Source organism: Pseudorca crassidens, chromosome 21, assembly GCF_039906515.1.
Source record: "Pseudorca crassidens isolate mPseCra1 chromosome 21, mPseCra1.hap1, whole genome shotgun sequence".
In the NCBI taxonomy this organism is placed as follows: Eukaryota; Metazoa; Chordata; class Mammalia; order Artiodactyla; family Delphinidae; genus Pseudorca; species Pseudorca crassidens.
Window position 1 is genome coordinate 15,704,061 of NC_090316.1, and position 25,432 is coordinate 15,729,492.

A 25,432-nucleotide genomic window follows, 5' to 3' on the forward strand; every position below is an offset into this window, starting at 1 on the left:
CCTTTCATACAAAAGTCACCAAAAATTCAGAATTCTGTCAACAACTGGGACTAGCATACTTGTGATACATAATTTTACCTCAAGGAACTATCTGTCTTTATGTGCCTTTGAACTTAGGAAAAAAATGTATTCTTATTTTTTCCTGGTGAGGGACACGGAAAAAAGTTACAAATGGGTTTCCATCTAATGAGGCACATAAAGGCAGATAGTTCATTGAGCTAAAATAAGTTCAAAAAAATCAAATTCTCTCCTAAGTCTGCTGCACTTACTAATGGCAAAACACCACAGTTAACAGTTGGTCCTCTGGAACCAGACTGAATGGGTTAGAATCCCAGTTCCGCCACCTCCTAGTTCTGGGACCCCAGGAAGCGACATCACCTCTCTGTACTTCCATTTCCGCACCAGTAAATCAGGAGATAATAACAGTACCTACTCATGGGGTTATTAGGAGGACAAAACAAATAAATATTTAAGGAGCTCTTAGAACAGTGGCTAACATATAGTACACATGTGCATGTAAGAATTTTTTTAAAGACATTAGAAAATATTTAATTACTCAAAAAAGCTAATCCAAGTAAATAAAATTTTACTGAATTTACATAAGACTAGTTCTTTATGATCAAACTTTGGCATGAAATGTTATAATAATAAAAGAATCCTCCAATTAAATTTTGCTCCCATTATCAAGATTTCCTATAAACAGAGAAGACCAAGAATTTTTGAAAAGGTCCGTTACATATGGAGTAACTTAGGTATAGATTATTCTGTATGTGTATATAGCAGATTCTTATATCCAATTCAATTATATCCTTTTTTCAATAAGGAGTTAAGGCAGGCCCCAATACATCTGGGAAATCAGCATTATCTGCTTACACAAACCACAATTTATTATAAGATAAAGCAGGCAGTAGAACAAATATAAGAATGATTATAACAAAGCATATCTCCTTTCTACCTGGAAACCCTAGAGAATCAAGTCTAAAAGAAAGCCCTGTCTAGGAGTCAGACAAACCTGGGTTTGAGAATACTGCTCTCTACTTAGCAATTGTCTGGCCTGAGTCAAGTGACTTCACCTCTGTCAATTTCAATTTCCTCTTTCACTACCTTCCTCCAAGGATTGCGGTCATAATTGAGACAATATATATAAACCTAGCTTGGTTCTTAGCACACAATAGGAACTCAATAAACACCCTATCCCTTCAATCAGGACCTTTTCATCTGCCTTTCAAAAATAGAATCCCATGCACAGAGTGCTAAAAAAATACCAGTTGGATTAAAATAAAGGCAAACTGGTAACAGCCCTAGGAACAATGAATTCGTTTGTGCCCAATTATTGTTTTATACTTCCTTGTACTTAGGGGAAGATTACTTTTTCTAATACTTGACTAGAGTCATGTAAATAAAACACTAATAAGTAACGAAGTAGATATTATAGTCTGACCACGTAAGTTTATAACAGGATGACAGAATTTTTACAGTTCTAGGGACAGCAACCACATGCAAAAGGTGCTTCCCAATCTCTCTGAGAGAAGTTTCACCTGCCTTTCTGAGTCCACACCTAAATTGTTAAGAGCTGAGTAAGGCCTCAAGGACTTACTAGCATTTCCAGGCAAATTCCCCCACTATAAAATATTAAGACCAATTCAGTTTTAGTGCTACAGTTTTAGTGATACAAGGTTTAAAGTCACATGTTTGAAAACATTTTTCACAAGGAACACAGGGTTGAGCCAGTACCATAATATTCTGATTCTGCTTTGAATTTTAGTTTCTTAAGAAATAATATCACAACTATTATTTTCCTATGTCTCTAAGAATTCAAATGATTGGAACCTCAATATACTGTTGTACTTTCAACATGAAGGAGGCAAAGAACATAACTGTTAAGTTTTCATTCTTTGGGAAATATATCAAATAATTTTTTTAATGTAGCTTGTTTTCGATAAATTATCCTATGAGTGATATTCTTAATGACAGTATTCAATCACGTTTCTCACATCCCACCTGAGCTCCTTTCCCCCACAGTGAGGAGGAAAAGAATGCCTTTTTCTTTTAACAGAGTTCCTCCTTTGCTCTTTCCCTTCTCTCATTCCTAGAGGGCTGCAATTTTCAGAAACAGCAATTATGATGCCCTCTAGCAACTTGAAGAACTATTTACTCATAATTAATTTGCCTTTAAAAACTTATCATTGTTCACATCTCTTTGCATTTGTCAAGCTTTCATACGCTTTTTACTTAGTCACAACAAATCACTAGAACTTCATACTCCTGCTATTGAAGTATTTGTGGGGAAAATGTTTATGTTACGATAATTTTCCATTATCCTACCTGCAATGTCTCTGCTAAGTTAAAAGGCATAAACTGCCATTTTTTAAAAAGTTTCATGTCTTATCAAATCATAATTCAAGTTTACAAAGTAACAATGAATATGAAACAAAGGACATAAACTAATTCACATTGAAGGCAACAAAGAGCCACATATCTGTCATTACGTTTTTACCGAGTGTCAGAATACAGAAATGATCACCTTATGCTGCCACCCAAGGGAAAAGAGAGTGGAAGGAAACAAGCACTTGCTGAGGCTCTACCTGCTTTATTATTTCATTTAACTTTCCATAAGAACCTGATGCAGTAGGTCTGATGCCCACCTTATACGTGAGAAATTGAGGCTCAAAGCAACTAAATTATTTGTGGTAAAGGGGAATTCATACTTAATTCTAAAGCCAAGCATTTAATTTCTACCTTATCATTCTACACAAGTAGAAGCCAAGATCACACCAGAACTGTAACTCAAGCTTTCTTTCCTTCATGTGAATTCTAAAGGGCACATCTATGCATCTGTCCTAAATACCTTCCTCCAGCGACCAATGTCCTCTTCCTAACCCCATCCAACAACACCCTGTGGGAAAGCAGGCAACCAGACTCTGCAGTAACACCAAGGCAGCCAGGGTTCCATTTTAGGAGACCCACTAGAATACTTCCTTCTCTTGTTCCCTCCATCCTCATACTCAAGTACAAAAGGTTCTTTCAAAAGATCAACGCTCAAAATTGTGCCCCCCAAAGGCAAAATGAATTATATGCCCTCTATCTGTAACCATGATTATTTGTACCACAACAAATATAGAAATTTTCAGGCTTGACACAAAATAAACATATATTTGGACACACTGTGGGATTTCTTAATGTCTTATTTGTACTGTCATACCTGAGGGCAGAATATGAAACAACTCACAATAAGGTTACATTCTTAATCCTGGATTCTGTTTACAGATGAAAAGTCTAACACCCACCCCCATCTAAAAAAAGAGAATTAGCAGATTTAAATAACTGAAGAACTAAAACAACAAAAATACATAACATTTTTTTAAAGCCTGAAACTGCAATTATTATACTTAACAACTTTCTAGTTTGGTCAGCTGAAAATGGGGAGTGAGAAGGACTCCATGAGTCTTTATCTCCAATCTGGGCCTGCCTCTGAAATCTCAGTTACCAGGGAACTGTACAAAGCAAGGACACAGTTTTAATATACATGCGTTTCAGATAACACGATAACCATGTAAAGAGAACCCACTGGTTACATGAGCCATTTGCCTCAAATACCACTTTCATACAACACCAAACTTAAGCCATGCATCTCACTGAAATCCATAGACTGTTTTGGACAATCATGTTTAATCTAAAAGTAAGTGCAAACATATAATTAATTAATTTAACAGACAGTCTTGAGCAGTAAGCAAAGCATTACATCACTTTATAAAATGTATGAGGTGTTTTTTTGGTTGTTCTTTTGTTCTTGTTACTTGACCTTTTTCCCCCTAATTTAAGCATCTTTGATATATTTCTTAAGTGCTTAGGAGAATAAAGACATTCATTCTGGGAATTTTAATAAAATACAATGAACAAATATCAAACTCTCTATATAAACATATCAATATATATTTAACACCATTAACCAGAATGCCTACTAAAGTAATCCCAAATATATCAGGTAAATGCATAAACACTCTAACCAGGGATTATTTCAGAAGGGAAAAACTGCTATCATTTTTGGCTCTTCTCCTTTTTAAGGATACAAGTATGGAATTTTGCCATTTTCTTTTTTTAGTTTTTATGAAAATGCTGCATTGAGACTTGTTTAAAAGATCCCAATTCAGTTTTTATATGGAAAAGTAATGTTAAAAATGCCAAAGGGAGGGCTTCCCTGGTGGCGCAGTGGTTGAGAGTCCGCCTGCCGATGCAGGGGACACGGGTTCGTGCCCCGGTCCGGGAAGATCCCACATGCTGCGGAGCAGCTGGGCCCGTGAGCCATGGCCGCTGAGCCTGTGCGTCCAGAGCCTGTGGGTCCGGAGCCTGTGGTCCGTAACGGGAGAGGCCACAACAGCGAGAGGCCCGCGTACCGCAAAAGAAAAAAAAAAATGCCAAAGGGAAGTATTCTTGCAGAAAAAGGGAAGAGAGAGAAAAATGAAACAAAAGCAAGTGAAACAAATTCTCAAGACTTCACTGAATTTTCAATGAATTTTTACAAAGAGTAAGGAAGGTGTGGGAAATGAATTTTCTTAACCTAGCTCATTTATGGATGGCATATGGATAGATAATGTGACAGACTAAATCAAGAGCCCTAATAGAGTACTCCAGCAGCTACATTTCTTTGATTCTTATTAAGAAGCTCTAGGTTTCCAGTAGTTTATCCTAAAGTAATCAGGGTTTACATATGTAATTAATGAAAATGATAGTCTCTATAGTACTGTTTATAAAATAGTGAAAAATCAGAAATATTCTAAATGGCCTAATATAGGTGAATGATTTTAAAAGTGGTTATTTCTATATAATTCTTGACTGCCTTTAAAAATGAGATTAGAGGGCTTCCCTGGTGGCGCAGTGGTTGAGAGTCTGCCTGCCGATGCAGGGGACACGGGTTCGTGCCCCGGTCCAGGAAGATCCCACATGCTGCGGAAGAGCTGGGCCCGTGAGCCATGGCTGCTGAGCCTGCACGTCCAGAGGCTGTGCTCCGCAATGGGAGAGGCCACAACAGTGAGAGGCCCGCATACCGCAAAAAAAAAAAAAATGAGATTAGACAAAAATATTCACTGATAATGAAATATGGTCATAACACAAAGTGAAAAAATAAGAAAACAGCATGCGTGGAATGATCTCATTTTTATGTAGAAAGGACTATGGACACAGGTACACTGACTATAACAGCCCTATCCAATAGAACTTTCTACAATGATGGCAATTTCAATATCTACACACTCTGATAAGGTAACCAATAGCCAGATATGGTAATTAAGCACTTGAAATGTGGCTAGTACAACTGAGGAATTAAATTTAAATTTTTTACATTTTAACCGATTTTCATTTATTGGCTACATAAATCTAAATGGACAGAAAATGAGGTGTGACAATTATTATCAGTGTACTTGCTAATTTTTTTTAAATGAACATCTATTACTCTTAATATTACTGTTAAGACAAAACCCAGAAAGCTGTTAATCTTCAATGTATTATATTTGAAAAGACAAGAATGTACCAGAAGCAGTCCCACCCTTCTCTCCCCCCACCCTCAATCCCATGCCACTCCCAAGTTCCAGGACTTTTCATCAAAGGACCATGGAAGTGATCAGGTAATTTAGTAAAGGAGAAAGATTTATATGATCTAAAGAGAAACACGAGTGTGTAGATAAGGTAATTTAAAACAGAGTTTGAACAAGGAAAGTAAATATATCTTTCTAGATAAAAGATACATAAAATAGAGTTGCCTGGAAATTATGAAACAGATACTACTTTAGGAGTGAGTTATAATAATAAAAACAGTTTAAGCTTTAGTAAATAGATTATCTTAAGATTTTGTTTTTGTTTTTGTTTTTAAAGCAAGGTAAAATTACCACTTTAAATTTGTTAAATATTAGATGATCTAAAAAGCTGAACTAAGAATAAAGAAGGATTTGTTTGGCACATTTAAAGAATGAAATTAGTTTTTTATTCTTAAAATACACTCAAATAAATCTCACTAAGCAGAGAGAACTTTCTGTTCTTAGTCAAGAAAACATTTCTTATTATAACAACTTTATATCAGCTCTACAGACTGTGGCAAAGTAACAGCTTTCTCCTTTCTTCACTAGTAAAATGGTAGGTAATTTGAATCATCTGCTTCATGCATAGATTATAAATATTAGTGAAATTGTTTGGTTAGGTACTTTGGGCTGCCTCAAGGGAAAACACTGTATTATGTATCATGTAACCAAAGCAATTTTTGGTAAATGTACCAACATCACCTTTTTCTTTCTTCTCCCTCCCTGTCTCAACTCTTCAGTTCATGACAGGAGAACTCATGGGTTTAATCTACAAGTAACAACAAAAAGTGTATGACTGCCCATTCCTTATAGAAAATCCATAACCAGAAGTCAATGCATGCTTGGAACCAATATTCAACAACCCATCCTTAATGAAGAATGACGATTTGACAAATGGTAGATTATCTACACATAATTTATATCTGACTATACGTTTTATATTTGTATATAAATAGAGTATTATCTGACATGCTGCAAATTCACATAACTTTAAAATAAAAGAATCTCAAAATACCACCTAATCAAGAAGAAGTAGAGGGCTTCCCTGGTGGCGCAGTGGTTGAGAGTCCGCCTGCCGATGCAGGGGACACGGGTTCGTGCCCCGGTCTGGGAAGATCCCACATGCCGCGGAGCGGCTAGGCCCGTGAGCCATGGCCGCTGAGCCTACGCGTCCAGAGCCTGTGCTCCGCAACGGGAGAGGCCACAACAGTGAGAGGCCCGCGTACCGCAAAAAAAAAAAAAAAAAAAAAAAAAAGGAGTAGAAAATTACTCAACTTCCTTATCCACGTTAACACAAAGTAATGCAAAAAAGCCAGAGAGAACCTAGTCATCTTCCTGTGAATTGCTCTGTCATTCCACACACATTTCTTGAGTATACAATTAGATACCAGCTATAGGCAACAAGAATACAAGAATAAATGAGACAATTATTGTTAGTTCCTTACCACAGAAGATTAACAATAGGATCAGCCAAGAAGAACCAAGTACAATCTCAGCAGAATACCAAAGGTGCACACAAGACACTGACTGATTGGAAGCATGCTCAAATTGACACCTTACCTGATTCAGTTTAAGAGACTGTCACTTGACCCTACAGCTGCATTGGAAAGCAAATATATTTTGATTACAACAATTTTAGTTTAATTCATCACTATGCACATACCACTTGTATATGCTAATTATTAAGTAGGAAAGCACTTTGAACTGTGTTTATGACCCTGATTCACTTGGGGATCAGCTCCAAGATATTTTTCTCTGTGATGGTAACCAAACAAGTCATTCTTCGTAACCATTTCTTTATTGTTTACTTAGGAATTCAATTTCATAAATAGAGTGTAGTCAGTCAGGGTAGTCTAGGTTATGGCCAGTAACAATGTTCTCCATAATCTCAAAGGCTTATTAGTAAAATAAGTTCATTCCTTGCTTCTGCTACAAGTTGGAAAGTGATAGCAGGGGAGTTCCCTCACTCATAGACCCAGGCTGAAGAGGACTCTATGTGAAAATGTAATCCCTAAATAACAAAGGTAGGAAAAAATAAAATATGGTAAATCGTACTCTGGTCCTTAAAACTTGTGCTCCAAAGTTTATATTTGGCTCCCAACTCACATTTTGTAGGAAAAAAAAAAAAGGAAAGGAAATATACTATTGAGTGGACAGATAGCTACTCTACTCCGAGATGCCAATGAGAACTAGAGGTTAAGACTACACCAGAACTATAAAGACTGTCTTTGAACTACTTAAACTGCTTATAATTCCTGTCTCAATGTTGCGGGAATATGAAAAACTATGACCAAAGCCAGTGACATGAAGAAACAGCTCAAAGAACATCTGTGTGTGTCTTTTGATCTCAGAAGAGCCAAGGGATAGCACAAACCAAAAAAAAAAAAAGTTTAAGTATTACAAATTAATGTCTTCCTTCACAGAAAGATTTCATGCAACAAGTTATTAAAAATAACCTAGTTCCCTAGATTCTAGAAATATACTTCCAAATAGTAGGGGCAAACAATGTTATCACAGAAATAACCATGCATATTTTGGATAATTATTTTTTAATTAAACAAGATCCACCTGACTTTTAAATCTTAAAAATGAGCCACATAATACATTCAATTTTTCATTATGGGGTAGCCAATTCTTTCATTTTAATTTTTAAAAGTGTATCCTAAGTTATCATAAGGCACGTCAAGCAGAGACCCTTAAACCAAAACCTGCTTTCCTGAATTTCTGCAATGTATTGATAATTAAAACTATAATCTTATTTCACTATAAACTGTGTTTAACCTAAGAATAATTGTCTATTAGATACCTCACCTTATTCCAGTGCTGGGAAGACACCAAATACTTTTTCTATTTTAACTGACAAATTGGACTTCAACCAAAATTGAAAACTTTTGCTTGCCTGAAGACACCATTAAGAAAATGAAAGGCAAGAATGGGAGAAAGGATTCACAATATATAAATCCAACACAGGTCTATATCCATAACACAAAAAAGAATTGTCAAAACTTGGGAATAATAAGGAAAAAAAGTCAAAAGATCTGAACAGAGACCTCACAAAAGAATACACATAAATGATCAATATGTACATAAAAATATGCTCAACACATTCAGCCATCAGGGAAATGCAGCTTCTTGTAAAATTCAACACACACTTATCATTCCACCCAGCAATCCCACTCCTAGGCATGTTACTAATAAGTCTTATATCTTACTTGTTTTATCCTTCTGTGGAAACATCATTAATCATCCACTCAAACTTATTTCCTCTTCTTACTACTTAAAAAAATCCAATTTTATTTGGGAAGCAAGGTGCCCAGATGTAGGGGATAAATCATGACTGGTACTAATTCTGATAATCTCATTCCTGTTTGCCAGTGGTTACTGCAGGGGGTGAACATGTAACCTACTTCCGAAAATGGGCTCTTAAGAGGAAGTTTTCTGGGAAAGATTTTTCTTCTTAAAAAAAAACTTAAGTAGAAAAAGCCCTTTTTTTACCTCCTCCTTTCCTGCTTTGGATGTTGATGTGAGAATATGATGCTTGGAGCTAGAAACCAAGAGGGAAAAGCTAACATGTTTGCCTATTTAGAGATTGTTGAAACTCCTGAGTCAATCCTAAAACCTCGTGCAGACTTTCTATCATGTGAGTCAATAAGATTTTATTGTTTAAGCGATTATTGTTGAGGTATTCTGTTATTTGCAACTAAAAGCATCCCAGATAATATACATCCTACTCCATTTCAAGAAAAAGGGCAAAAGACATGAAGAGGCATTTTACCAAAGAGGAGATACAGATGGCAATAAGCAAGTGAAACATCACTAGCCATTAGGGAAGTGTAAATTAAAACGCTGTTGAGCTATTAGGACAGCTAAAATAAAAGATAGTGACAATACAAAATCCTGGCAAGGGTGCAGAGAAACTAGATCTCTCATACATTGCTGTTAGGAATGAAAAATCATGGAACACACTGGAAAATACTATGACAGTTTCTTTAAAAAGCTAAACATATACTTACTGTATTACCAGCAATCACACTCCAGAGCATTTATCTAGAGAAAAGAAAACTCATCTCCACATAAAAACCTGTAAACAAATGTTCACAGGAGCTTTATTTGTAATAGCCAAAAAGTAGAAACAACCAAAATGTTCTTCAATTGGTGAATGGCTAAACTATGGTACATCAACACCATGGCATAATAATCAGCAATTTAAAAAAAAATCTGGAAGGTCAAGTGAAAAAAAAAAAAAAGCCAATCTCAAAAAATTATATACTGTATGATTCTATTTATATAAAATTCTCAAAATGGTAAAATTATACACATGAGAACATATTAGTGGTTGCCAGGGGTTAAGGATGTGGGATGGGGAGTAGGTCATTATAAAAGTAGGCTATAAATAAGTAGAATGAGAGGGATCTTTGGGGAGTCTGATAACATGTTCTGTATCTTGACTGCAGTAGTAGTTACATGAATCTCAACGTGTGATTAATGGCATAGAACTATACACACTGTACCAACACTAGTGTCCTATTTCTGATACTGTATTATGATTCCATAAGATGTAACCACTGGGGAAAACTGGGTGAAGGATAGATACATGGATCTTCTTGTACTATTTTTGCAACTTCCTATGAATCTATATTTCAAAATAAATGTTAAAAATACATAATAGGGCTTCCCTGCTGGCGCAGTGGTTGAGAGTCCGCCTGCCGATGCAGGGGACACGGGTTCGTGCCCCGGTCCGGGAAGATCCCACATGCCGCGGAGCGGCTGGGCCCGTGAGCCATGGCCGCTGAGCCTGCGCGTCCGGAGCCTGTGCTCCGCAACGGGAGAGGCCACAACAGTGAGAGGCCCGCGTACCGCAAAAAAACAAAAACAAAAACAAAAACAAAACATAATAAATGCCTCTTATTATGTAAAGAGTTAAATATAATAAAGCAATATGATATTTTAAGATCTGTGGTTTACTGGGAAACACAGCAATCTAGCAAGGGCAACACAACAATCTAGCCAAGACAACATACAGGAGGCTTTCTTAGTTTTATTGACCCATTATGCAAAGATTTATAGATTCAGTTGTATAAGAAATAGATGAGAAATGTATTTTCTATTTAATTTAATAAATATTTTATAATTCTGTGAATATTCTGTATTATTTAGACCTTAGACTCTATAGTATACAATTGATGGTTTCCTAGACCATCCTAGCCTGGTTTCCTAGACCATCCTAGCCAATGTCAACTCATAAGAGGTTACGAGCTAAAAGCTTAACTTCAACTCCCACCCAAATATCAAACACATTTATGCCCTTATAATGAGTCCCACACAATCTTATTGATCATCATCAACAAAATGGTGACCAATTCTACTATGATCAGTGGAACTGAAGATAAAGCGTGATGTGCTAACTTATGACGTGTAAAGCCTTTTGAATCCACAACTGGATGAAACAAATCTACATCTCCAAAGCACACAACATCAGCAAAGACATGCTCCTTTGCAATTTTTAACGGATAAAGTAAGACATCAGTAGTTTTCAGTGGAAAAAAAAAGGGTTTGATCACTTCAAGAGGAGAATCTATAATATCAGAATCACAATCATCAATAAAAATATTCAAAAAACTTAAATTTTAATTAAATTTTAATTAATTTTAATTACTTAAAAGTTCTTTGGGCAATAAAGAATGCCTATGCTTGCCTGTGGGAGATTTAGGAAAACAAAGTATATAGTTTAGATACAAGTATCACTGCACTCAGAATTAGAAAGGTCTCATTCAATTCTGCCCGTGCAAGAAAATGACCCAAAAGGAATATTTATAATATAGCTTTATATTAAGAGTTTGGTTTTATATTCTAATGTTTATAGAAGTATATATTTATATTTTTAGTTATGGAATGAATTTTAGTATTTTTATGGTAGGAAATGGGTTGTCTGAAACTGAACCTCAATTTATAACTGACACTCAAAAAACCAATAAATGAACTTAGATAAAAGGAGCATTTTCATTATATACTTTTGGGAAGTGGATTTAGGAGGAGGAGAGGAATATTAATTTCAATAAGGTATTAAAGGCACTGATAGAATGAAAAATTCAGAGAGGTACAGGTAGGAAAATAGAACACTGAAGCCTAAAAGGGATAATATTCCAAGAAGGTAAAAACTGTATAAAATTCTATAGCTAATGACAGAAAAATCCAATGGATATGACAAAGTGAAGCAAGAAAGGATGAAAGTAGGGAAGTTGAAGGTCTAGAAGATTAGGTAAGAATACATGTCAAGTTCAATAATTGTTATCACTTAGTAACTTATCACAAGTAACTTAAGATGTTTAGTGGTCAGAGAATATGTGGTAAGTTCAAGCTTTTTGGGTTACTTTTATGAAATGACTTAGTCTAGGACATGGCTGTTTTAGTGAGAGACATAGGAGGAAATGGGTAAATCAAGTGAAAATGGAAGATGTCAAAGATCAAAAAGGATAAGGTGTCCAAAGGGTCACATCAATGGATGGTGAAGTGACAAAGGATAATGAGAGAGAATGGGATAAAGAAGTTTTGTCAGGCAATGCAATAATTTGAGGAACACTAAAAAATATATTTGAGGCTGGAAGAGATGGCTATGAAGAGGGAGAAAATCTTAATAATGGCACCGCCTCTGTACCTTTAAAAATGACATATGTATTTGAGTTTTATCATAAAAATATCTGACTAAACAAATGGATGCCATTCAGGAAGACAACAATTATGTAAATCAACCTGCCACAGGCTAAACGAACATCCACCACCTTAAGTTTCAAGAAGGAGATGATACACTCAGGAGAAATTATGCTTGTTCTCTAGAAGCTTGTTTTAGATTCAAAATGAAAGAGTTTATAAAATATAGCAAAATCTAAAAATATATATACTTAGATACATATAAAATAGAAAGACATGCTGATTGAATACAATTTCATATAATCACAATACTTAAAATCGTTGAAAATTTCAATTTTGTTTGAAATTGCTTTTTCTCTAGACTATGGCACATGTTGAAAATATTAAGCCTTGAACTACTGTATTCAAACCACTCAGAGCTTTTCCAGTGCTAATAAAATAGCTGGTGTTCAATTTTAGTAACATAAAGAAAAAGGTTTTGCCTTAGTACTACATGACTTTCCTTGAATCAACCTAAAACCTCCAAATATGTCATCCAGTTCAGTTAGAACTTGTACTTTATAATGGTTCTCATTGATGCTAGGATGGAAAACTTGCAGTCTTTTAAAGAGACTGTAAATTAACTAAAGTTGATAACAGTAATCCATCAAAATTTAGTTCCACACCAGTGGACATTTGCCTCACATTTGGAGAGTTAATGTTGCGAAACTTGTTCCTAACCAACTTTAGATTTCCATCCCTCTACTTCCCCTTGGTGGAAAAGAATTGTTTCTAAGAATAAGTAATAAAGCCTTCTTTATTTATTCTCTGGGAACACTATTTCCACTGCAATAAAAAACAAGGAAAAAGTTACCCTTCTTCCTTGTGTAAACCTTCATTTAAAATGTTACACCTGTCAGGCTGATAGTACAATTTAGATATCAACAAATAATACTTACCAATACATACATCGATCTTTCCTTTAATAGCAGCTTCATGCAGAGGGGTATAGTTCCAGTTATCCCTGGCATTTGGATCAGCTCCTTGGCACAGTAACAGACTCACAACCTCAGCATGGCCGAAAGAACAGGCATTATGAAGCGGGATGAGACCGCCATCATCACGAGCATGGACATTAGCACCCATCTGCAGTAAGTGTTCTACGACATCCTTCCTTCCAAAACCTAAAACGGAAGAGGGAAAATATTTTATACTGTACGTCAATTTTGTAAAAAGAACCATTAGAATTCCTTTAACAATACCAACAAATGCGAACAACTGAAGTACTGTGTTCTATAGCAAAAAGGTAAAAAAAAAAAAAAAAGTTGCCATTCAAATGGATTCTCTCATCTCACAGAACTTAGAACTAAGAAAGCTCTTCCCTTAATTTGCTCAGTTCCTTCAAAAAACATTTCTTCAACATCTATTATGTGCTGGGCAACTGTGCTAGAAATGTAAAATGAATGAGGCAAGATTCCTGTCCAAGGCATTCACTTTCCCCTCATGCTTCACAAGACAAAATAATATGTATAAAATCCATCTCTACATTTTAATAAAGGTTATTTAAATACCAATGACAACCAAATCTAAGCCAAATCACAACACTCAACATTACACTAGGGCAACTGGAGAAGAACATATGGAAACCAGAAATATGCGGTGATAGTTTGGTTACAAGATATTTGAAAAGGAAGAAATAAAGATAATGCCATAACATCTATCTTGGGACTGGTAGCCAAACTAAATGAATGGGTGGTTAGGTGAAACAATTCAAGCTTGGATTTACTGAGTTGGAGGAAATTTTATGACAAACAAGTGAGAATGCAGGCATTTGGAAATACAGAGCCAGAACACTGGTGAAAAGTATCACAATTTTCAGACAGAAAAATGGCGGGGGGTTGTCGGAAGAGCTAGAAAAAAATCTAAAGCACTGTAAGGACTAGGCAAGCACTGAGAAAGGTAAGGAAAACCAAGAAAACACACCATTATGGAAGTCAAAGGGCAACAACACTATGCAAAGTCCAACATGATGAGCATTTAGTGAGGTCAATGGAGAATGGAAAAGAACAGTTATTTTGACAATTTGAAAGTCATTATAGTACTGTGATGAAGTTACAAGCTACATTGCAATGGGTTAAAAAAAAAAGGAAACTGCAAATATTAGTATTTTTATCTTTACAGCTTAATACTTTCATTTATGATCCTTTCTTTCCTACTTTAAATTTAACTAGAACTTAACTGGCTAGGTATCACTACCTCCATGCTATTACTTACCATGCAATGTTGTTAGAAAATGACATCTTAAATAAAACTGAAAAGCAATAAGGGTCCTATCTTCCTTTATTTTATGCATATATAAACTAAATAAATGAGAACTATGTGGAAAATAGAAAGAAAAAGAAAAAGGTTTCTTTCAATGTTATGTCCTCCACACTCTCTTTAGAAATCCACTCATTCCAGGAAAGCAGGCTCTAAAAAAAGTCTTCAAAGTAAAAGATATGTTTCCACAGATATTTATCAGAATTAGGTTTCCACAGAAAATATCCTTCAAATTAAGTTGAAAATTTTGGGTGAAAAGAAGTCAATTTCATATTAGTAACTGGAACACCAAAAGTATAGGGTACATGCTAATGTAACTATCACCATCCTGCTGTTTCTTTATTATATGCCGAACTTTACAGATATTACATTCTGTTTAATTCTCTGACTTCAATGTGCCTCCTGCCTCTACTGTCACAGCCCTACTCTCCCACTGGGCCATAGGTGCTTTCTTTACCCATGAAGATTTAGTGATTTTCCTGCTTTATAGATCTGAGTAAAGCCTGAGTGCAAACACACCCTCATCAGTGCATTAACAGTGTTTGAGAACTAATTTCCTTTCTTCACTAATAAATAAAGATAAAATAAGATACTTCTTAACGTATCAATTGGTACTTTAAAAAATATACGTTATAACTTTGAAGCAAAATAGCAAAGAGTGTGTTTACTTTTTACTAAAACTTTTAGATCTAAAATATAAAATAAAACAAAACAAAACAAAAATGCTTGGTATCAGCAAGGAAGTGGTGAAATGGAACTGTGCTCACATACTGAAAATGTGAATAAAAACTGGTATGACATTTTAGAAAAAATGTAGCATTATCATGAATAGGCTTAAATACTCTCTGACTCAACAATACCTCTTTTCAAACCTTATCATTTAAAAAAAGATTCACATATGAACAAATATTTTGCATCAAGAATATTTATAATAACATATTAGAGTGATGTGGCCACAAGCTAAGGAATGCTGGCATCCACAAGGAATAGTCAAGGAACAGATTCTCCTAGAGCCTGGTAGGGAGCACAGACCTGCCAACACCTAGATTTTGGCCCAGTGATACTGATTTTGGATTGACAGCCTCCAGAACTGTGACAGAAAAGAATTTCTTTTAAAGCCATAGAGTTTGTGGTAATTTGATACAGCAGCCACAGGAAACTTATACAGGTAGTTTAGAACAAATTATTCCTAAAGTCTATTTTGTTTTAAGTGTTAGAATCATACAATTTGCTTTGTAAAGTGGAGAGAAAGTAAGGGATAAATATTTCCATGCAATAGTTTGGCTACCCCTATTGTATGTTTTTTCTTTCTTTTCAAATAGAAGTGAAGGAAATTAAATATTACAAATCCAAAGTTATCTATGGGAGGGAACAAATAGTATTATATTAACTTATTTTGCAGAGAACTAAATTTTGCTGTGTTATTATAAGTAATTTTATGGCCAACTTCTTTTGTAGGTACTTGTAGACCATATTTAGCTACATCTAAACAAATTGGAAAATGGTGAGAATAAACACAAAGAGAGTCATCTTCAGAGTAGTTTTTGGAGTTCTATGCTCATTCCCTGAATCTTTGGTGGCAAGGAAATTCTTCATTTGGTGCTATGTTGGGGCCCCGTGAATCCTTATGAAGTGGTCTTGTGGAGTCATGTGGAGGAATGTGAATGCATTTGGTCCCAGAGATAATTGTAGATAGAAGTCATACACCTGGATATGCCACTTTTAAGTTTCACTAAAATTTTGTGTTATGATAGGAACTTGCAGGCACATTAATGTTGGTGTACAAATGTAACATGTATTTTCCCCTCCTTTTAGATTTACTTGTATGTGTAATTCTGGGTCTAAAATTATTGTATTAAAACAGTATAAATTGAATGCCTACTAAAAAAATAAAAATAATATTTATCATAATATTTATAGAAAATCACGGAAATTAGATGCCCAACAATAAAGACTCTGTTAAGTGAATGATGAAGTGATGGTTTTTGATATAATACCATCCTGTATTAAAAGGACGCTAGAACACTGTGAATGTACTTAATGTCACTGAGTCATATACTTTAAAATGGCTAAAATGGTATTTTATTTTTAAATTGCTTAAAATAAACAAAATTTTAACATTTTAAAATTCATATATTTTACCACAATGAAAAAAATCACCAAAAAAGGTATAGACCATACACACACACACACAACAGGATATTACAGAAAATTCAACAACATAGATTTTTTTTTTAGATCAGTCTTTTAGATTAAAAATATATAAAACAAAATATAGGAGAAAATATATATATATATATTTGATACATAGATGGGTAGAAAAAGAGACTAAATCACTAAGCAGTAGAAGTATGGAATATTTTTCTTTTTGATTATCTGTTTTCTTAATTATTATATAAAAACATAATTTTGTATAAAATATATGTGGGTGTACACATATAAGTTTATAAAAGAAGGTGGAGGTGAACAGTCAAAACCCGTAAAGATACATTTTATATGGCAATTATGATGTAAACTCTTCTAATTTGATTTTGTATTAAAATACATTATTAAATCAGAGGTTTTGTTATCTATGAAACAAACAAGTCCCCTATTTAAAGTACTGTAATTTAGAAAACCATACATAAAAAGTTTATCAAAACATATACTCTACCTGTACTGTTAAGCACAAATCATAATTGGTCATTCGCCATTCTATCCATGTTGAATGCATATGCATTATTTTTCACACATAAAGAGAATTTGTTATCTCTGATGGTTATATAAGGCCTTTGTTTCATAACCAAGGTTTGTAGTCATAATTATCTCTATAATTGATTTGTTTATTTGGGTCTAAAGAACCAAAGTAAAAATAATAATTAGGGTCAGTTCAAAGAACTACATAGAATTTGAAGTAACGTATCAATAACTAACTCAAAGAAACAGTCCCTAAGTGAAAGCATTACAGACATACTGCAGACAAGATTTTCAGCGTCCCAGCTCGTCAAGCTAGCACACATTTAAAAAAGTTAAGTCACAGCTTTTAAAAGGAATGTTGCTACATACATATATATATATATATATTTATGGTTCAGTATTATGAAGTACAAAAGGAAAACCAATGAACCATCTCCCTCCGATCCAAAGGTTGTTAAAAATTAAGACAGAGTAATACTCTGATTTTTACCAACAAAACAGTATGTGCTATAACACTTCCAATCTGAGAGTTGTACAACAGGTATAATTTAGCTTTTACAGAAAAATTCTTTTTGCTTAAAGTACATGCCCTGTTCTTGACAACAAAAAAAATAACAATAATAATGGTTAAGTAGCTAACATTTAGTAAGCTCTTATGTGTGTCAAGAAGTATGCCAAATGCTTGACAAACATTAGCTCCTGTGATAACACCCTGTGAGAGATACCATTACCCTCATTTTACTGTTGAAGAATTCTTCCCCTCAGTCCTGATATGTGTGAACTGTACTTCCAAACACACATCTCAAATCTGCCTACTCCCCAGTGCCACCAGCTTGGTTTCAAGTTCCACAATCTCTTGTCTAGACTTCAGCACATAACCTTCTGTTTGTCTCTCTACTGTCACAGCTGCTGCCCGACAATTCATACTTAACAGAGTAGACAGAGTGATCTTTTCAAGGCACATATCAGATTAGGTCACTTCCCTACTTAAAATCCTGCAATGGATTCCAATAACACACATAAAATATTACTAAAATCTCCTTATGACCTAACAAGGCTCTATGTGAGCTGGCCACTCTCACCTCTCCCATCTCATTGAGCTTTACTAACCCTGTCTTCCACTTTTTGTTCCCTGGATATGACAAACTTATTTCAGTCTAGAGGACTTTGTAATTGCTGTGTGCTCTGCCTGAAGACCTTGGACCCAGATCTTCACATGCCTAGCTCCTTCTGTCATCCAATTCTCAGCCAAAAGGTAACAACTAGGAGAGACTTTGACTGACTACTCAATTTCAATTCACCCACGAACGCACACGCATTCTTCCGTCATTGTTTTCAACGTTTTTTTTTGTTTTTTTTTTTTTGCAGTACGCGGGCCTCTCACTGTTGTGGCCTCTCCCGCTGCGGAGCACAGGCTCCAGACGTGCAGGCTCAGCGGTCATGGCTTACAGGCCTAGCCGCTCCGCGGCATGTGGGATCTTCCCAGAATGGGGCACAAACCCGTGTCCCCTGCATCGGCAGGTGGATTCTCAACCACTACGCCACCAGGGAAGCCCCTCAACATGAGTTCTTTACATATTTTGGATATTAACCTCTTACCAGAAATATCATTTGCAAATATTTTCTTTCATTCAGTAGTTTGCCTTTTCATTTTGTTGATGGTTTCCTTTGCCATGAAGAGGCTTTTTAGTTTGATGTAGTCCCACTTGTTTATTTTTGCTTTTGTTGCTTTTGCTTTTGGTGTCAGAGTCAAAAAATCATCACCAAGATTTATGTCAAGGAGATTACCACCTATGTTTTCTTCTAGGAGTTTTATGGTTTCAGGTCTTACATTCAGGTCTTTAATCCATTCTGAGTTAATTTTTGTGTATGGTGTAAGACAATGGTCCAGTTTCATTCTTTTCCATGTAGCTGTCCAATTTTCCCAATCTCATTTATTGAAGAGACTGTCCTTTCCTCGTTGTATATTATTGGCTCCTGTCATAAATTAATTGACCATATATGTATGGGTTTATTTCTGGGCTCTCTATTCTGTCCATTGATCTATGTGTCTGTTTTTATACCAATACCATACTGTTTTAATTACTCTAGCTTTGTAATGTAGTTTGAAATCAGGGCATATGATGCCTTCAGCTTTGTTCTTCTTTCTCAAGACTGCTTTGGCTATTTGGAGTCTTTTGTGTGATTCCATACAAATTTGAGAATTGTTTGTTCTATTTCTGTGAAAAATACCACTGGAATTCTTATAGGCGTTGCATGGAATCTATATATTGCTTTGAACAGTATAGACATTCTAACAACTTTAATTCTTTCAATCCATGAGCACAGACTACCTTTCCATTTATTTGTTTTCTTCAGTTTCTTTCATTAATGTCTTACAGTTTTCAATATACAGGTCTTTCACCTCCCTGGTTAAATTTATTCCTAGGTATTTTATTCTTTTTGATACAATTGTAAATCGGATTGTTTTCCTAATTTCTCTGATAGTTCATTATTAGTGCAAAGAAAGGCTACAGATTTTTATGTATTGATTTTATGCCCTGCAACTTTATTGAATTTTCTTATTCTAAAGCTTTTTGATGGAGCCTTTAGGATTTTCTATATATAATATGCCATCTGCAAATTGTGACAATTTTACTTCTTCCTTTTTAATTTGGATGACTTCTAGTTCTTTTTCTTGTCTAAGTGCTCTGGCTAGGACTTCTAATGTTATGTTGAATAAAAGTGGCAAGAGCGGACATCCTTGTATTGTCCCTGATCTTAAAGGAAAAGCTTTCATCTTTTCACCACTGAGTACGACGTTAGCTGTGGGCTTGTTATATATGGCCTCTATTATGTTGAGTTATGTTCCCTCTATACCCACTTTGTTGACTGTTTATCATAAATGGATTTGAATTTTGTCAAATGCTTTTTCTAAAAGCGTTTTTTTATCCCCTTTTCTTGCTGGCAAACAGAAACTCTATTTTGCTCAGGAATTGGACAGCCAATATATGCTAAGAGAAGGCAATCCTTTCCCCAGTCCAGGGAGTGACTCCTGATTACTCTAAGCCGGAAAGGTGATTTCATTCCTCTCTGTCAGTGACTGGCAATGAGACAGAAGGGAAAATCTAGAAACTTCTGAAAAGATTTTTCTCCCCATTAAGAGAAGGTGTATGAAGGAAGAGGGTCCCTTTCTCTTTTCTCCTTTCCTCTCTATTTTTAGAAAATTTCTCATAAAAGGTGGTGACATCTGAAGCCACTGAAATGATAAGAAGGTCAAGGGAATTATGAAAATAATGGCATAGATCCTTCCTATGCTCATAAGGTACTGGACCAACTCTTGAACTTCCTACCTCTAGACTTGTCAAGCAGGAAATAAATGTCCTTAGGCTTTAAGTTTCTGTTAGTTGAGTTCTGGAATATCTATAGCTGAATCCACGACAATTTAAGTTTCATCTGTCAACTATCAGACAGATATCTTGGCCCAATTTTTCATTTGTCTTTTTTTTATTGTTTTGTAGGAGTTCTTTATATATTCTGAACACCAATCTTGTGTTGGTTATATGCATTATAAATATATTCTCTGTGTTTATGGCTTGTCTTTAAACGTTGTTTACATTGTGTTTGATTTCAGACAAGTTTTAAACTTAAACAATCTTTCCCTACATACATAGGAAGCATGGTTTGTGCTTCCTATGTGATCTTTAAAGTATCTTTCCTATTCACATACTTTCCTACATTTTCTTTTAGATTAATTTTATAACCTTGCTTCTCACATTTAGATCTTGTAAGTATGGTGTGAGTTAAAGATCTAATTTTATTTTTTTCCGTATCTTTTCTTTTCCATCAGTTTGTTTGTTCAACAGTTTAACTTCAAAATAAGCCTAGATATTGAGTAGGGCAATGTCAATCCACTCTGCTCCTCTTAAAAAATTATATTGGCTATTACTGTTTTTTGATGTTCAATATAAATATCTTCAAGTTCCATGAAGAAGCCTGTTGGAAATTGTTTTCTTTAAAAGCTTACTGATTAGAATTAATTCTGGAAAGTTGAAAATTTTAAATACTGAGTCTTCTAATCCATATGTATGATATACCTCTCCTTAAATTGAGGTCTCTTATGTTCTTCTATTTTGTGTTTTTCTCCATTAATACCCTATGCATATCTGTCAAGGATTATTGGGTATTTTAAGGTTTTCATTGCTTTGGGGATGGAAGGGGCAGTGGTGCATTAGGAAAGGTCAGTAAAACCAGATCACGCAGAACCTCTGAGTCATAAGTAACAGAGTCTGAATTTCAGCAGGGCAAGCCAAGTAGCAATAAAAAGTTCACACTGATGAATTCTTCTTCCCCAACCAAACTAAGTAATAGGAACCTCTTGTAAATTTCAGCACATTCTTTCCCCTAAGCAGTAGGAGAAACAATTACATTATTTCACATACTCAAAGAAATTTTAAAATATACTATGTGGAAAGCATTGTGCTGGCACTGGAGGAAAACCTAAATTCATTACACATTACCTGAACCCAATATACGTACCAAGTTTCTTATTCTAACGTTAGAGTTTCAATTAAAACCACTCAAAAATGTTTCAATATCAAATGTAAGGTCATTGGTATCTATTCACTAGGTCTGAGTTCATAGAGACAGTAATTTGTTTCAGTTGTGTTCAGCATTTTAAACTGCCTAAACTTAAAGCTTCAAAGGAACAACCCTGGGCAATATTAAATCTTGTAAATAACAACAATGCATTCTAAAATTTAATAAAAGGAGAAAAACCTAAAGTGTTTGGAGTATTAAAAAGTGATGTTTTTATTTATAGTAGCAAAGTCATAGCTTAAAGACTCTTTCGACCTAACTGGACCGTCAGCAAAGCCACAAGCACTATATATCATTTGAACTGCTAAATTCATCGACTTATAAAACCAATGAAAAAATTTATACTGCATCTCTCACATATACTTATTTATAATTTTTTTCCTTAAGTGCAAAAAAATTATATTCAAAAGACATTCAAAGTAACAATAAAATAAGTTTGGGACTGTCTAGCAAAATAACTCATGAACTTTATATATATATATATATATATGATATCTATTTTCCTGACAGAAGAAATAACAGAAAGTAAGTTAGGAAAGATAAAAAGGTACTTGTTGACAGATGAGACGTGTTCACTGTTCTCTCAAAAAACATTAGGAAAAACTTGAACCTAAAATATCAGAATAGCCTGGTTACTTTCTTAAGCATACCAAACCACCTCCACCCCCATAAAAACATTAAAAAAAAAAATGACAATAAAATTACTTTCAATGAAACAAATTTCAGCCATGACACATTTATGCAATAGCTGTAAGGTTCCTAAAGTAACTGTTCTTTCCCAGCTAACAAAGTCATCATTCAGCAATTTAATACCAGTAGTTCTAGATATCCGTGAGCATCTCTAAAGGTCCATTAAACACAGTAACTTATAATTGTACTGAATTAAAAATTAATAAATGATGTTGGGAAAACTGGACAGCTACATGCAAAAGAATCAAACTGAACTACTTTCTCACACTATATACAAAAATAAATTCAAAATTGATTAAACACTTAAATGTAAGACCTGAAACCATAAAGCTGCTAGAAGAAAACACAGGCAGTACGCTCTCTGACATCAGTCTTAGCAATAGGGATGTGTCTCCTCAGGGAAGAGAAAGAGAAGCAAAAGTAAACAAATGAGACTACATCAGACTACAAATTTTTGCACAATGGAGGGAACTATCAACAAAATGAAAAGGCCATCTACTGAATGGGAGAAGATATTTGCAAATGATGTATCTGATAAGGGGTTAATATCTAAAATATACAAAAAACTCATACAACTCAACATTAAAAAAACAAACAACCCAATTTTAAAAATGGGCAGAGGACCTGAACAGACATTTTTCCAAAGAAGACATACAGATGGCCAAGAAACACATTAAAAGTTGTTCAACATCCCTATTCATCAGGAAAATGCAAATCAAAACTACTATGAGCTATTAGCTCACACCTGTTGGAATGGCTATTATCAAAAAGACAACAAATAACAAGTGTTAGTGAGGATGTGGAGAAAAGGGGACTGTTGTGTAGTGCTGGTAGGAATGTAAACTGGTGTAGCCAATATGGAAAACAGTATGGAGGTTCCTCAAAAAAACTACCATATAATCCAGCAATTCCACTTCTGGGTATTTTTCTGAAGAAAACAAAAACACTAAATCAAAAAGATATATGCACCACTATGTTCATTGCAGCATATTCACAATAGCCAAGACATGGAAGCAACCTAAGTGTCCATCAACAGATGAATGGATAAAGAAGGTATTATACACACACACACATACACACACACACACACACAGAGGAATATTACTGTGCCATAAGAAAAGAAGAAAATCTTGCCATTTGTGACATGGATGGATGTAGAAAGTATTATGCTAAGTGAAATAAGTCAGACAGAGAAAAACAAATATCGTTATGATTTCACTTACGTGTAATGTAAAAAAAAAAACCAAATGAACAAATATAACAAAACAGAAACAGAGTCACAGATACAGAGAACAAACAGGTGGTGGCCAGAGGAGAAGGGAGTTGGGGGATGAGGGAAATTAAGAGATACAAATTTCCAGGTACAAAATAAATGAATCATAGGGATGAAACGTACAGCATAGGGAATACAGTCAATAACAATGTAATATCTTTGTATAGTGACAAATGATAACTGATTATTTTGTAATGTATAGAAATATCGAATCACTATGTTGTGTACCAGGCCTATCTTCTAGTCTTTTAAAGTTTTCAGTTTTACTACTTTTTATGAAGGAAATTATATGCCCCAGTATTATGCTCTAAGCTGGGAGTTGGGGAAAGTCTTGAAAGTCTTGTGATATATTCTTTAAAATGTCAAAGGTTTTCTATACACTGGGTTAAATTTATGCAGTCCAATATACACAGAACTGTAGGTACCTAATAATAGATTTCTGCTTACCTTATAAGAAATGTTCTATGACAAAGAAACATGCATTTTCTACTTAACATTAGTCATAATTGCTTCCTCTTCTAACTCTATTAGCCTTTAAATAAAGAACTATTTTACACTTCATTAGATCAGAAGTCATGGTTAAGACTTATAAGAGTATATTCCCTGTTATTTCTAAAATAACAGTTTAGAAAACAAACTACAAAATGACTTCTATAAAGCAATGACGTTGCATATATTTTTCATTTGTCAAAGGTGGACTCTGACCAATTAATTTTTCCATTTTATAGAATCTGATTTAGAAAGGAAAACATTTATACTCAGATAAAAGAAGTATTTCATTAGCAAACACAGTTAAAAATGTGTGTTTTTTCCAAAAACATTGGGAAATCACCAGAAGCAAAAGGGTATGAGACAAATCCCAGATTCCAGCTTAAAAAAACACAACAAACAAAAAAACACTGTAAGAAATCATTCCTCCTTGGGAAGAAAAAAAAAAAATGGTTGGGTGCCATTGTGGGAAGAAACATCAGCTTAATTGCAGAAGATCAGTTATCCTGGACAGAAGACAGGCCAGAGGAAAGTGATCTGTGTCCTTTTCACTCCTCAACATTATCACATTGTCCCCTGTGCTGTGGAATATGAAAGCAGTATCTACAGCACACCTCTAGCCAAAAGAGAAGGGGTAACATCAAGGTAAAATACTGGAACTTGGCTGAGGTGGGAAGCAAAGTACAGGTGGACTCCCAATTAGGCAATTACACGACGGTGATAGCACTCACCTCATGTAATTGCTCAGTGAAATCCTCAACAACTACGATGTAACCACCATCCAGAGCCTCTCTACCCTGAGGCATGTCCCTATTTGCCTCAGACCACATGGAGAACCAAAACCTAGAACACAGGTTTTTCACCAGTCCTAAACCGGACCCCCATCAAAACTCATCCTCCCAAACAAATGCAATATTGGCCCAAATAGTTGTTAGTTCCAAGGGAATATAAGCTCACAGCAGAAAATAATAAGATGTCTGAGGAGTGCAAGTACCATGAAAGAGCAAATAAAAGCAGAATTAACAGACCAAAAAAAACCATTTAAAATTGGCATATTAAATGTTGCTAGAGAAAAACTGGAGAATACTGAAAACATGAGAACAAAAATCTACCAAGTAAAACCAACTGGAAATATTATCATGAAAAATATAACAGGAGAAATAAAGAATACAATAAATTGACTGAATAATAATAGAAACAAAGGAGAAAT

At 34.8% G+C, this 25,432-nt stretch overlaps 1 protein-coding gene across 1 annotated transcript in view; it reads right to left on the reverse strand.

The window, feature by feature from the left end:
• Positions 1 to 25,432, reverse strand: part of TNKS (tankyrase) — a 176,426-nt gene that overhangs the window by 138,617 nt on the left and 12,377 nt on the right. The window contains exon 2 of the mRNA XM_067721868.1: positions 13,157 to 13,381. Coding sequence (XP_067577969.1) covers positions 13,157 to 13,381 — 225 coding nt within the window. The remainder of the gene's footprint in view (positions 1 to 13,156; positions 13,382 to 25,432) is intronic.